The sequence below is a fragment of the Myotis daubentonii genome, chromosome X (assembly GCF_963259705.1).
Source record: "Myotis daubentonii chromosome X, mMyoDau2.1, whole genome shotgun sequence".
Lineage (NCBI taxonomy): Eukaryota > Metazoa > Chordata > Mammalia > Chiroptera > Vespertilionidae > Myotis > Myotis daubentonii.
In genome coordinates this window covers 58,737,788-58,752,942 of record NC_081861.1, presented here as the reverse complement: position 1 = coordinate 58,752,942, position 15,155 = coordinate 58,737,788, and the positions used below count along the sequence as shown (strand labels likewise).

At 38.5% G+C, this 15,155-nt stretch overlaps 1 protein-coding gene across 1 annotated transcript in view; it reads left to right on the top strand.

Moving 5' to 3' along the window:
- CENPI (centromere protein I) overlaps positions 1-15,155 on the top strand; it is a 78,014-nt gene that overhangs the window by 7,483 nt on the left and 55,376 nt on the right. The window contains exons 4-5 of the mRNA XM_059680145.1: positions 3,029-3,147; positions 3,645-3,752. Of these exons, the coding sequence (XP_059536128.1) occupies positions 3,029-3,147; positions 3,645-3,752 (227 nt within the window). The remainder of the gene's footprint in view (positions 1-3,028; positions 3,148-3,644; positions 3,753-15,155) is intronic.

Here is a 15,155-nt window from a genome sequence, read left to right as displayed (position 1 = left end):
TCAGTGAATGGATGTGATCACCATGCTATAATGCATATAAAATTGTTTAAAGACATATGTAAGATATTTCTAAGAATGCTACTTGTGGGAGAAGATGAGAACAGTGTTATTATAGTGAATGAAGGTGATTGCCACACTTTAAGGCATTTAAAACAGTGGTTAAAGACACATGCATCCAAGATGTTTTTGAGAATTCTACTTGCATGAGAAGTTGAGAACAATGTTTTTTCACTGAATGATTATGCTCACCACACAAGAATGTGAATAAAACAGTGTTTAAATACAAAAGAAGAAATTAATGAGATACCTATTTAATTCTTAAAGCCTTAATAAGCAGAATTTAATATAGGGTGTATACAAAGCTTTTTGCAAAATCACTTATCTTGCCAGATGGGAGGATATCATGGAAGCCAGAGAGTATTATGGAAAAATTGGACCAGTTTAGAATATTACTGCCATCTAATTCCAAGGATAGCTGTTCATTCTGCTGTCCTCTCCACTTTTTTTTTGAGGGGGGGGGAGTGGAGTATACAAATATATTTATTTATTCTTAAATGTAGCAGCCCATGTAAGATGCCTATCAGTAGCTTTAAATAAACCAGAGTCTATTGTGTCATTAAAAATAATAACAAAAGAATAATCCTTGAAATTCTCTGCTGAGTACTTTTTTGAGATATAATTCACATACCATAAAATTCACACTTTTGAAGCATCCAATTCCTGGTGGTTGTTGTTTTTTTAAAAAAAACAACAAAAAGTACAAAACTCACATTCACAGGTTTGTGCAACCATCACCACTCTCTAATTGCCAAACATATCGTCACCCCCAAAAGAAACCCTGAACTCATCCTCCCTTTTCAAATAGAAACATTAGAGCCAAAGAATTTGCTTTATAATCTACTTATATAAAAACCATGGGTGGTGTTCATCACATACAGATGAACAGCAGTGACTGAGCAGGAGGAAGTCAGTCCTACAGGGGTTGTCTTGGCACCGGCTGCACCCTCCCACAAGCTGTTTCCTGGAGCTGTTTCCTGTAAGGGCGGGGTTTGAGGCAGGAACCCGCCCTGGGAGCATGGAGGCAGATCTTTCTAAAGTGTGCTGCATGCCAGCATGGCCAGGGGTGAACCTGAGTGGGGGCGGCTGAAAGGTTTAGAAAAGACAGACAAGAGACTGAAAACTGGGTCTTGGTGGGATGCTGCTTCTCTGAGAGACAGCGACCATGCCCACAGCCACACCTTTATTTTATAGCAGATGCTACGAGGCAAAGTAAGGGCGTGACAAAGATATTTACAAACATTCTTCTGGGTTTCAATCCTACTCAACTACAAGCCCACATCACTCAGGCACTTGGGGCCACGTGTTCGGACCATAGGTTCAAGCTTACAACTACAGCTGTTGGCTATAAAATTGTGCTGGGAGGGCCCTGCCCTCCAAGCTGGGACTTGCATGTGGTAATGAGAGGACTGTGCCCTCTCATCAGTCCAAGGCTTGAACCTGTCCAAAACACTGTAGCGGCTCCCCACAATAAAGTTTTAATTCTGGCCCTAACCGGTTTGGCTCAGTGGATAGAGCATCAGCCTGCGGACTGAAGGGTCCCAGGTTCGATTCCGGTCAAGGGCATGTACCTTAGTTGTGGGCACATCCCCAGTGGGTGGTATGCAGGAGGCAGCTGATTGATGTTTCTCTCTCATCGATGTTTCTAACTCTCTATTCCTCTCCTTTCCTCTCTATAAAAAAAATCAATAAAATATATATAAAAATTATTTTAAAAAATTTTAATTCTGTTTCTTTGTTACTGATGTTGTGGCCCCACCCCATAACAAAGAAACAAAGGAAAATTTTCCCATCAAATTTCTTAATAGTATTACTCCTTTGGGAATGCCGTGTCATAAATTAAAATTGAAAGTGGGTGCAGTCATCATGCTATTGAGAAATCTCAATGGTAAATGGGGTCTTTGTAATGGTACCAGATTTATTATCAAAAGATTACGACCTAACATTATCGAAGCTGAAGTATTAACAGGATCTGCAGAGGGAGAGGCTGTTCTGATTCCAAGAATTAATTTGTCCCCATCTGACACTGGCCTCCCATTTAAATTGATTCGACAATGGTTTCCCGTGATGCCAGCATTTGTGATGACTATTAATAAATCACAACGACAAACTCTAGACAGAGTAAGAATATTCCTACCTGCACCCATTTTTGCACATGGTCAGTTATATGTTGCTTTCTCTCGAGTTTGAAGAGCATGTAATGTTACAGTTAAAGTTCTAAGTACTTCATCACAAGGGAAATTAGTCAAGCACTCTGAAAGTGTTTTCACTCTTAATGTGGTGTACAGGAGATATTAGAATAAGTTTAATCACTTTATCAGTCATTGTTTGCATCACTTGTTTTTATATCATGTTTTTGTCGTTTTTATATCATGCCTCTGTTATATCCTTTTGTTACTGTTTATTAATAAATTTATATATTATTTTCATATACATTTTACTAATTTCCTTTCATCTTTCACATTTCTATTATAGAGAAAGGGAAAATCGCAATGTTAAAATATATCTGCTAATTAATTCCCCTTTTAAAAAAATATATTTTATTGACTTTTTTACAGAGAGGAAGGGAGAGGGATAGAGAGTTAGAAACATCGATGAGAGAGAAACATCGATCAGCTGCCTCCTGCACACTCCCCACTGGGGATCTGCCCACAACCAAGGTACATGCCCTTGACCGGAATCGAACCCAGGACCCTTGAGTCCTCAGGCTGATGCTCTATCGACTGAGCCAAACCAGTTAGGACAATTAATTCCCTTTTAATGTGCTCGAATTTCGTGCACCGGGCTATATATTAGAAGGTAAAGGTACATTTTTTTGAACTGTATTTTATAATGATAATAAGAGATGTCAAATATTATTCATGTTTTTTATTGCGTTCATTATAAAGTGAGATTTTTAGGACCAAGAGTGAGTAAGTAAAGTATCAAGATACTAAAATGAAGTTTAATTTAGAGTTTGTCTGCTTTCCAGGGAGTGCTGTAAACTCTCGGATATTGAGATGCATGATTCCAGCAACTCTAATATCAGAGGATTCTGTGGTTAAGGCGGTCTCCTGGCTTTGCGTTGGCAAGTGTTGCGGTAGCACCAAGGTAATCTTTTTAATCACTTTGAAAATAAGTCCTTCAGAACCACTTAAGGCAGTGGTTCTCAACCTTGGCTGCACATTAGAATCACCTGGGAATCTTTTTAAAATCCTGATTTCTGGGCCTCATCCTCCGGAAATTCTGTTTCTTTGTTATGGGGTGGGGCCACAACATTAGTAACAAAGAAACAGAATTTCTGGAGGATGAGGCCTAGAAATCAGGATTTTAAAAAGATTCCCAGGTGATTCTAATGTGCAGCCAAAGTAAGGGTTGGCAAGGACGAGCCACTTATGGAGTAATGGTACTGGCCTTTTGTGCAAAGCCTATGGTTTTGGAACAATATAGCTTGATGCAAGGACGCTGTTCAAACAGAAATTTTTACTGAGGGATAAAATCTACCAACTGGCTTTGTGCTAGAGGCTTCTAAAACAGCCCTGAGGGGGGAATTAAGTTCTTCTGTGCCACTTATATTTCTCTAAAGATAAGCATTTGTCTTTCAATAGGTACTTTTTTATCGTTGGCTGGTTGCAGTGTTTGACTTCATTGATCACAAGGAGAAAATTAACTTGCTCTATGGCTTCTTTTTTGCTTCATTGCAAGATGATGCACTGGTAAGTAAAAATTGAAGAGCATCATGCATCAATCAAATGGCATGTGCTTGTATATTGACATACCACATGTGCTTCAAAGTGCCACACAATGTGTTTTTCCTTATTTGAAAAGGTAGCAAACATAGAAAAGTATAAAGAATAACATTACACCCTTGCACCTGTCTCAGAGTAACAAGTATAATTTTTTTACTGTATTTGCTTTATATCTACTTTTAAGGAAATACAACGTTACAAATATAATTAACTCCGCATTGGAGTCTCTTTGCTGACCGAGAGCAGTGATTGCTCTTTTCCCCTTTAAACCACTTACATGGTGTCCTTTGGGTCATTTATTCTACATTTTCTTGACTAACACTGCAAAATCTTCATCAGAATTAATGAGAAGGAGAGGGTTGCTTTTCATGAGATGCCAGTAGACTGATTTTGTTTAAATAGCATAATTACTCCCATTGAAAACATGAATAATTCTAAGAAACAATCTACTGTCCACCTGGAAGACTTCAAAGACCATGTGAACCATTCATCTAACCAAATTCCTCTAATTTTTAAAAATTGACATTTCTGCTGTGTTCATTGCATTGAACTAGGCAGTGCAGAAGATTCAAAGTTTAGCAGATGGTTTCTGTATTCCAGGGATTTATAATCCATTTGGGGGATTAAGGAAAGCACATAAAGTTAAATAACTCAAGAACTAAATTATCAAAGACAGTATATAATAGTGTGAGGAGAATAATTGATGCGATATTTCCTGGAAGGCAGAGAAAACTAAACCAAAATGATTAGACAAAGCATTATAAAGGGTTTGGGTATTGAGCTGTGCCTTGAAGATTGAATAGGATTTGAGATTTGATAAAAAGAAATGATGTTTGACAGGACTATTCCAAGCAAAGTTGTGAGATGTGTAGATTGTGTCTAAGTAAGATAGGAGACCTTAAGTAGACTGACTGATTTACAGTTGGTGTGAGGCGGTGGTGGGTTGTAAGGCTTGAAAAGTTGAGTGAGGAGAGATTGTAGAGATTTCTGAATGTGATGCTAAGGAATTGAACTTTATCCTCTATCCAGTGGGGAAATCATTGAAAAAGTTTGGGCAGAACATGTTGAAAGAACATTGTAGGAAGCTGTATCTAGTTATGCCAAACAGTATGAACTAGGAGGGAGGTTAGAGTTAGGAAAACTATTTAGGGGACTAATGTGGTAATCCAGGTACAACATGACGAAGTTGTAGACTGGCAATTCTTAAATGTTTTGTGGTCTCTTTGAGGCTCCCTGAGACCTTTCAGACCTCCTGAAAATTATTTTCACAGCAATATCAAGATGTTATGTGCTATTTTCACTGTGTTTGCATTTGCACTGATGGTGCTAAAGCAATGGTGGTTAAAACTGCTGGTGCCTTAGTCCAAATCAGGACAGTGGAGCCAAGCTCTGCTAGTGGTCATGTTATTCTTCACTGCAGAAAAAAAAAAGAATGCTAGTTTCACTTAAGCATGTCCCAAATGAAGTAGTAAAAATTAACTCATTAGTTTTATTAAATTTCAACCTTTAAAATATGTCTTCAATATTCTGTGTGATGAAATGGAAAGCACAAATAAACCTCTTCTGCATACTAAAGTACAATAGGTGTTTTGAGGAGAAGCACTTGTATGATTGAGTTGTGAGCTAAACTATTAGCCTTTTTTCATGAAATACCATTTTAAATTGAAAGAATGACTGACATATAAACTATGGTTATTTAGACATGGGCATTTGGACAGATGGTGAGACTGTCATTTCAAAGAAAACAAATGGCAATATTTGTTGCCAATGGTAAAATTTGAGCTTTCAAGTAAAAATTATAAGTTTAGAAAATTTGTATCTGCCATTGTAAACTTTACAACTTACATAAAGACTTAGAGAGCCCTAGCTGGTTTGGTTCAGTGAATAGAGCATCAGCCTGCGGACTGAAGGGTCACGGGTTGGATTCCAGTTAAGAGCACATGCCCATGTTGTGGGCTCAACCCCCAGTAGGGGGCGTGCAAGAGGCAGGTAATCAATGATTCTCTGTCATCATTGATGTTTCTGTCTTCCTCTCTGAAATCAATAAAAATGTATTTTAAAAAAGACTTAAAGACGTTTCAGATGAGATTGGTAGTTGCAGTATTAATGAATGTGATTTTTATTTGTTAAGCATTTTTGTTGTTGTTAATCCTCACCTAAGGGTATTTTTTTTCATTGATTTTTGATTTTTTAGAGAGAGTGGAAGAGAGGGAAGGGGAGGAGAGAGAGAAACATTGATGTGAGTGAGACAGACCGATTGGTTGCCTCTTGTGCCACCCGGCTGGGAATCGAACCTGCGACCCTTCGGTGTGTTAGTCAATGGTTTAACCACTTAGCAACACCAGCCAGGACATGAATATGATTTTTATTTTTTTTAACTTTAAATTTGTTTTTATTGTTGATAGTATTACAGATATCTCCCATTTCTCTCCTCCTTTCCCCCTTCCTTCAGCCCTCACACCCCGCCCCAGGTCTTCACTACCCTGTTGCCCGGGTCCATGGGCTATGTATATAAGTAAATAAATTCTCTTCTCATCCCCCCAACCCCACATTGAGGTATGTCAGTTAGATATTGTGTAATTAAATGTGTCAATATTTGGAACTCAGTGAACCAATATATTCTAGATGATATAAAATCATGCATATATAAAAAATTCATTCAAAATGCAAGATATATCAATGAATTTTAATGGAACAGAGTAAATGTTCATTGATAAGGTTTCAGAGTCCACATAGCCACTAACCTTTAAGAAATTACTTCTTTTTTTTTTTTTTAAATATATTTTATTGATTTTTTACAGAGAGGAAGGGAGAGAGATAGAGAGTTAGAAACATCGATGAGAGAGAAACATCAATTAGCTGCCTCCTGCACATCTCCTACTGGGGATGTGCCCGCAACCCAGGTACATGCCCTTGACCGGAATCGAACCTGGGACCCTTCAGTCCGCAGGCCGATGCTCTATCCACTGAGCCAAACCGGTTTCGGCAAGAAACTACTTCTTAATCAAGTTTTTGTATAGTACCAAAGACTAATATTCACGATTTTCTGAAAAGGCTATTAAAATACTCCTTTCTTTTCTAACTACATATCTGTGTGAGGCTAGGTTTTCTTCATGTACTTCAATCAGAACAACATGGCTTTTTTAACTTTAATAATTTTTTATTTTTCAATTACAGATGACATACAATGTTTTATATGTTACTAAGTGATCACACCAATAAATCTAGTACACATCTGACACCATACATAGTTATTACAATATTATTGACTATATTCCCTATGCTGTACTTCACATCTTCATGACTGTTCTGTAACTATCAATTTGTACTTCTAAATCCCTTCACCTTGTTCACCCATCTCCCTGACCCCCTCTTATCTGGCAATAGTCAAAATAGAACAGCATATCTTAACATGTTCAAGGAAGAAGCAGAGAATCTAACTGTATTCTATTAAGGCAGAAACAGTGAAGGAATTTGTAGAAATGTAAGTCTGTGCCACTCTAGTCAATTTTTTGTTGGGAAAATATAGTTATTTTTCACAAAATGTCATTTATGTTAGCATGTATTGGGTTTATTATTTTTCATGAATAATACACATTTTAAAGTTTCTAATATAATGAATATTGATAGATATCCATATAAATGAAAGCTTTTGGGGAAGGGGGTCTCTAATTTTTTAAGAATGTAAATATGAGACCAAAAAGTTTGAGACTCACTGTCCTAGACCAAGGTGGTGGCAGTGAGAATAAAAAAATGAAAGGATGTATTTTAGGGGAAATTATAAAAGAAGAATTGACATGAGCTGGTACTTAAATTGGATTAAGGGAAGGGTCAAGAAATAAAGATCTGTGTTTTTTAAGTCAGCATGACTCAATGATGGTAGCTTTGATACTAAAAGGAAATTTCTGAGAAGGGGATAGTTTGGAAGGAATATATTAAATATAAACTATGCCAGGTATTTAACTAGTATTGCAAATACAAATATAAATAAGACTTAATAGTTAACTCATGTGAGGATTATGTGCCAGGCACTAGGTGATTTATATGTAGATACAGTATTTCATGAACTCCAAGATACCTTCAGTTGTAAGATGCATCATTATCTTACGGACCACTATGAAAGGATTCTACCATTAATATTGTCACATAACATTGATGACAGGATTAGTCCTATTTTCAGAGATGTTAAAATGTAAAAGAAAGAAATGTTAGAAGACTATGTAAAGTATTTCTTTCTGGTTCTGAGAGTCTGAAACCTCTTTTTTTCCCTTACTTCAATATTCTTATTTTACTTGATTTTGAGACAGAGAGAAAGACATCAGTTTGTTGTTCCACTTACTTATGCACTCATTGGTTGATTCTTGTATGTGCCCTTGGCATATTGGGACAATGCTCTAACCAACTAAGCTACCTGGCCAGGGCCTTACTTCAATATTCTTTTTGTTTTTAAATATGTTTTTATTAATTTCAGAGAGGAAAGGAGAGGGAGAGAGAGAGATAGAAATGTCAATGATGAGAGAGATCAGCTGCCTCCTGCACGCTCTCCAGTAGAGGTGGAGTCTGCTACCCAGGCATGTGCCCTCACCAGGAATTGAACTGTGACCTCCTGGTTCATAGGTCGATGCTCAACCACTGAGCCACACAGGCCGGACTTACTTCAATATTCTTGGGGGCAAAACATTTATTGAGTACCTGCTATTTTTGTACTTCTGCTGTCCAATACATTAGCCACTGACATAATATGACTAGTGAGCACTGGAAATGTGGTTAGGCCAAACTGAAATGTGCTGTAAGTGTGCAATACATACCACTTTTATTCCCATTTTAGAGATGAGGAATCTGAGGCACAGAAAAGTCAAATAATTACGTAGGGTCACATGACTAGAGCAAGGATTTATGGAAAATTATATCATTTCCATTTTAGAGATGAGACAACTGAGTCCTGGAAAGTTAGGTAGCTTTGCTAAGGAAAGCCACTAGTATGAGGCTGAGCCTAGAAGGTCTTTACATTTAGTAAGGGAAAAGATAAGTACAGTATGATGAATCCTGTGATAGTACCCATAGGGTTCTATGGGGGTTTGAGGAGAGGTATCAGAATAAGACTAGGGATCAGGGTTAGAGTTACAGAAATTTGTTTTCAACAGGGAGAGAGATACCTCTCCTGACAATAAGCAAAAAGGATAGGCGTTGGTGCTAACAAATTTGTGGGTTAGTAAGTGACATGAAGGAATTCCTGACTGGTGACCTCGGTGATTTTTCAGTCAAGTAAGAGGCAAGGTCTTCTGTTGAGAGTGAAGAGGGGGAAATAGAATATAATATTTAAGGAGAGAGTATAAATTTTGAAATAGCTCCTGATGGAAATGGGCATAGTAGATGATTAGAGATGCAGAAATTTTGAAGGACCAGATGAGGTTACAGAGTACAAATTTGTAATGTTACTAATATGCAAGGGTAGATAATTTGTCCAGGGTCAGACAAGGAGGCAAGAGAGTGATTGAGCTGATGGACTAGGGGGTCTAGAGAAAAAAGGGGAAGACGGTAAAGACAGAAGACTGCAGATAGGGAGCCCACACAGCTAAGGTTCATGATACGTTGGTGACATTCAAGACGTGTATTGGGATTAAAAGCTGGAATCATAGGAAGTATCATTGGAGTTGAAGATTTCAGCCTGGCCCGTGTGGCTCAGTGGTTGAGTGCCGACCTATGATCCAGGAGGTCACAGTTCGATTTCTGGTCAGGGCACATGCCCAGGTTTCGGGCTCAATCCCCAGTGTGGGGCATGCAAGAGGCAGCTGATCGGTGATTCTCTGTCATCACTGATGTTTCTCTCTCCCTCTCCCATCCTCTCTGAAATCAATAAAAATATATTTTAAAAAAAGATTTCAGGAGGAGGTGGTTCAGTGTGTTGACCAGACTCAGAGTTATCATGGGATGAGTTGCTGAAGTAGAGTGAAGGAATGTAGTTTTTTGAATTGGAATTTGTTATCGTTACCCATCTGTCAATTACTGAATAAGGTTATGGTAAAAATCTCCCAGTATGAAGGCAAAATTGTCAGTTTTTCCTTAAAGTTCTGCCAATTTTTGCTATATATATTTTTAGTCTATTAGGTGTATGCACAATTACAGTTTTCATACTGTCCTGTTGAATCTAACCTTTTATCATGAAGTAACCCTTTGTTGTTAGAAATGCTTTTTGTTTTAGTTTATTTTGTCTGATATTGACACTGCTATTCTGACTTTATTTTGGCTGGTAGTTGCTTGGTTTATTTCTATCTTTTGGTTTTTTAAAAATCCTTTTTTTCCCCCACATGCCTTAGATGCCTCTTTTAATATCTTTATGTTTTTTTTATTGATTTCAGAGAGAGGAAAGGAGAGGGAGAGAGAGAGAGAGAAATATCAATGATGAGAGAATATCATTGATCAGCTGCCTCATGCATGCTTTCCACTGGGGATCGAGCCCACAAGCCAGGCATGTGCCTTGACCAGGAATCGAACCTCGATATCCTGGTTCATAGGTTGACACTCAACCTCTGAGCCACACTGGCCAGGCTTTAGCTGCCTCTTTTAAATAGCATATAACTAACTAGGATTTATTTTTAAATCCTTTTTGATGATTTTTTGCTTTTACCTAGATAATTAGTTTATTTACCTTTGTAGTGATTATTGATATAATAGAAATAAGTTCAAATATCTTATTTTGAACTTTCAAAATTACCTATGATTTTCTGATTATTTCCCTCTGACTCTCTTATTTTGGATTGATTATGGTGTTCCTATTTATGTTTGGACATTAATACATTCTGTGTGTGTTCTCTAGGTGTTACTGTACCTTTATTAACATGCATATATAATGTAAAATGTAAAACAGTCTCAATCTTTTACTATTTTTTCTTTTTTGGAATATATAGCTATATTTCCTAAAATACATCAGTTTGCATATAATTGATTTATTATTTTTAAATATGTTTTGATTTTAGAGATTGAGGAAGGGAGAGGGATAGAGAGAAACAGCAATGAAAGAGAAACATCATCAATTGGCTGCCTCCTGCATGCCCCCTTCTGGGAATTGAGCCTGCAACTCGGGCATGTGCCTGACCTGGAATCAAACCGTGACCTCTGCCCTAACCGGTTTGGCTCAGTGGATAGAGCGTCCGCCTGCGGACTCAAGGGTCCCAGGTTCGATTCCAGTCAAGGGCATGTACCTGGGTTGCGGGCACATCCCCAGTGGGGATTGTGCAGGAGGCAGCTGATCGGTGTTTCTCTCTCATCGATGTTTCTAACTCTATCCCTCTCCCTTCCTCTCTGTAAAAAATCAATAAAATATATTTAAAAAAACCAAAAAAACCGTGACCTCTTAGTTTCTAGGTTGACTCAACCACTGAGCCACACTGGCCAGGTGGGTTTATTTTTTTTAATGAATTAAACATTTTAAATGTTTCTAAACTTTAATTTTTAATGTTTTTTTTCCTTTTTAAAAAAAATATTTTTATTGATTTCAGAGAGGAAGGGAGAGGGAAAGAGAGAGAGAGAGAAACATCAATGATGAGAGAGAATCATTGATTGGCTGCCTCCTGCACATCCCCTACTGGGGATCAAGCCTGCAACCCAGGCATGTGCCCTTGGCTGGAATCAAATATGGGACACTTCAGTCCACAGGCTGACGCTCTATCCACTGAGCCAAACCAGGTAGGGCGTGTTTTTTATTTTTCCTTAAAGTTTAAAGCAGGGGTCCTCAAACTTTTTAAACAGCGGGCCAGTTCACTGTCCCTCAGACCGTTGGATGGCTGGACTATAGTTTAAAAAAAAACTATGAATAAATTCGTATGCACACTGCACATATCTTATTTTGAAGTAAAAAACCAAAACGGGAACAAATACAATATTTGTATTTGCATGTGGCCCGTGGGCTGTAGTTTGAGGACCCATGGTCTAAAGGTAACCATTATCTTTACCTTCATCTTGAGTGCTACCAGGACCTTAGAATGCTTTAACGCTGATTATACTCCTCTCAGATTATATGTTATTGTCTGGTTTTAGTTCTAGTTCATTTTTCTCCATCCTCTTCATATACACAAAAGTAGACATTATTCTTATCTTCATAGTTGATATTTGTTTAGATTTGTCTACACATTTACCAATATCTTTGCACCACAGACCTTTTAAATAGCATATATGATTCTAGATCATTTTCCTTTTTCTCAAAAGTATATCCTTTAGACTATTCTTTCAATGAGAACATTTTGGTGCTAAACTTTCTGTCTTTGTTAGAAAATGTCTTTTACTATGCCCTTGTTCTTGAAAATTGGTTTTGGTGTGTGTAGAACTCTAGCATTAAACTCTTTCAGAACATTGACAATAGTATTCCATGGACTCCTTTCCATTGTTTTTGAATCAGTCTAATTGTAATCTGTGTTCCTTTTCTCTCACGATACTTAAAAAAAAAATCTTCACTTTATTGAGGTATAATTCACATACAATACAATCCATCCTCTTAAAGTAAGGATGCTTTATAATACGTTCACAGATATGTGCAACCATGAGTATAGAAAATTTTAAAACATTTTCATTACCCCGGAAAAACCTATTACCTTTAGCTATCACCCCCACCTCCCTATTTAGGGGTTCCTAACAACTCCTAGTCTATTTTTTGTCTTTAGAGATTTACCTATTCCGGAAAGTTCATAGAAATGGAATCATTTATAATCTTTTATGACTAACTTATTTTACTTCGCATAATGTTTTCAAGGTTTATCCATGTTGTAGCATGTATCAACACTTCATTTTTTAACCTGCTATATTTTACTAGAGGCCCAGTGTGTGAAATTTGTGCACTGGGCTGTGGGCAGCCCTCAGCCTGGCCTGTGCCCTCTCACATTCTGGGAGCCCCACAATCAATTGCCCCCAAAGAGGTAGGCCCCACCCACCTGGCCAGGGCTCATGGGTTGGTGGCCTGGGCCTCCCTCTTTGGGGCGGTCATGGAGTCCCCTGATTGATTGCCCTGCTGGCCAACGGCCTGGGCCTCCTTCTGCAGGGCTCTCTGGCTATTGATCGCACCCCAGCAGAGGGAGGCCCCGCCCACCCACCGCAGCCTGCTGGTCGGTGGCCTGGACCTCCCTCTTTGGGGTGATGGTGGAGGCCCCCCCCAATTGATCGATTGCCCCTCCCACTGGTGGCCTGGGCCTCCCTCTGCAGGGTGATCATGGGGCAATGGCCGGGCCCCCAGCCAATTGCATCACACCCTCCTTGGTTGGCCTGGCACCAGTGGGTATCATAGCGTGGTCATCTGGAAGGTTGTCCGGGTGGTCATTCTCCTGTTCGGTTGTTTGGTCAATTTGTATATTATACTTTTATTATTATAGACTAAAGGCCTGGTGCGTGAAAATTCATGCACTCGGTGGAGAGGCACCCCTCAGCCTGGCTTGTGCCCTCTTGCAGTCTGGGAGCCCTTGGGGGATGTCCAACAGATGGCTTAGGCCCGCTCCCCACGGGGAACAGGCCTAAGCTGTCAGTCAGACATCCTTAGTGCTGCTGCAGAGGTGGGAGAGGCTCCTGGCCATGAGCTTGGCTTCTGGCTGAGTGGTCCTTCCCCTGTGGGAGTGCACTGACCACCAGGGGGCAGCTCCTGCATTGAGCATCTGCCCCCTGGTGGTCAGTGCATGTCATAGCGATTGGTCATTTCACCATTCAGTTGATTTGCATAATTGCCTTTCATTATATAGGATAACAACAGTTTTTTAAAAATATATATTTTTATTGATTTCAGAGAAGAAGGGAGAGAGAGAGAAACATCAATGATGAGAAAGAATCATTGATCGGCTGCCTCCTGCATGCCCCCCACCAGAGATCAAGCCCACAACCCAGGCATGTGCCTGGACTAGGAATTGAACCATGACCTCCTGGTTCATATAGGTCAACGCTCAACCACTGAGCCATACCAGCTGGGCCTATGATAGTTTTGAGTATTCTTAAATATATAATTCTTTAGTTTCAGTTACATTCACAGTGTTGTATAATATCACTACTATTTCCAGAGCTATTTCATTACCCTAAGCCAGTGATGGCAAACCTTTTGAGCTCAGCATGTCAGCATTTTGAAAAACCCTAACTTAACTCTGGTGCTGTGTCACATATAGAAATTTTTTGATATTTGCAACCATAGTAAAACAAAGATTTATATTTTTGATATTTATATTATATATTTAAATGCCATTTAACAAAGAAAAATCAACCAAAAAAATGAGTTCACGTGTCACCTCTGACACACGTGTCATAGGTTCGCCATCACTGCCCTAAGCAGTAACTTTCCATTTATCCTCCCTCCAGCCCCTGATAACCTCTAATCTACTTTCTTTCTCTGTGAATTTGCCTATTCTAGTTACCTCTTATAAATGAAACCATATGATATTTGTTCTTTCGTGTTTGGCTTCTTTCACTTACCATAATGTCTTCAAGGTTCATCCATGTTTTAGCGTTTGCCAGAACTTTATGGCTGAATAATGTTCCATTGCATGTATCTGCCTCATTTTGCTTATCCATTCATCTCTTGATAGATTCTTGAGTTGTTTCCACTTTTCAGCTAACATCAACAATGCTGCAATGAACATTGGTATACAAGTTTATGTTCGAGTCCCTGCTTTCAGTTGTTTTGGATACATACCTAGGAATGGAATTACTGTATCTCTTATGTTTAGAATTTTGATAAACCACCATACTGTTTTCCACAGTGGCTACACCATTCTACCTTCCCACCAGTAGTGTACGAGGGTTCCAATTTCATCACATCTTCACCAATACTTATTTATCTGACTTTTTGATACATCCCTCCGAGTGGGTATACAGTGATATCTCATTGTGGTTTTTATTTGCATTTCTCTAATGATTAATGATGTTGAGCATCTTTTCATGTACTTCTTGGCTATTTATATATCTTTGGAGAAATGTCTATTCAGATCCTTTGCCTATTTTTAAATTGAGTTACTTGTCTTTTTATTATTGGGTCATAAGTGTTCTTTCTATATTTTACATAGAAGTCCCTTATCAGATACCTGATTTGTCTGGGAGGTATAACTAAGCTAGAATCACTTTAAATTCTTTGCTTGAGGTTGTCTTGGTCATATCAATAGTGTAAATTCAAACTGCAGACTTACATAGGGCCCAGCTCATGGTTATAAATTCTTGGGAGAGGCTAGTCCTGTGGTATGTAAGAGTGGGTGAATGATGATTAGTATGTTTGACTCTCCCTTACTTTTGACATCATGTTCGTTTTGTTCATAAACTGAACTAATTGCAATATGAATGAATTTTTACACATACTTTGTAAAAAATGGGAAATAATAAAGCATGTTTTCCCCTTTCTTATAATAATTCAAT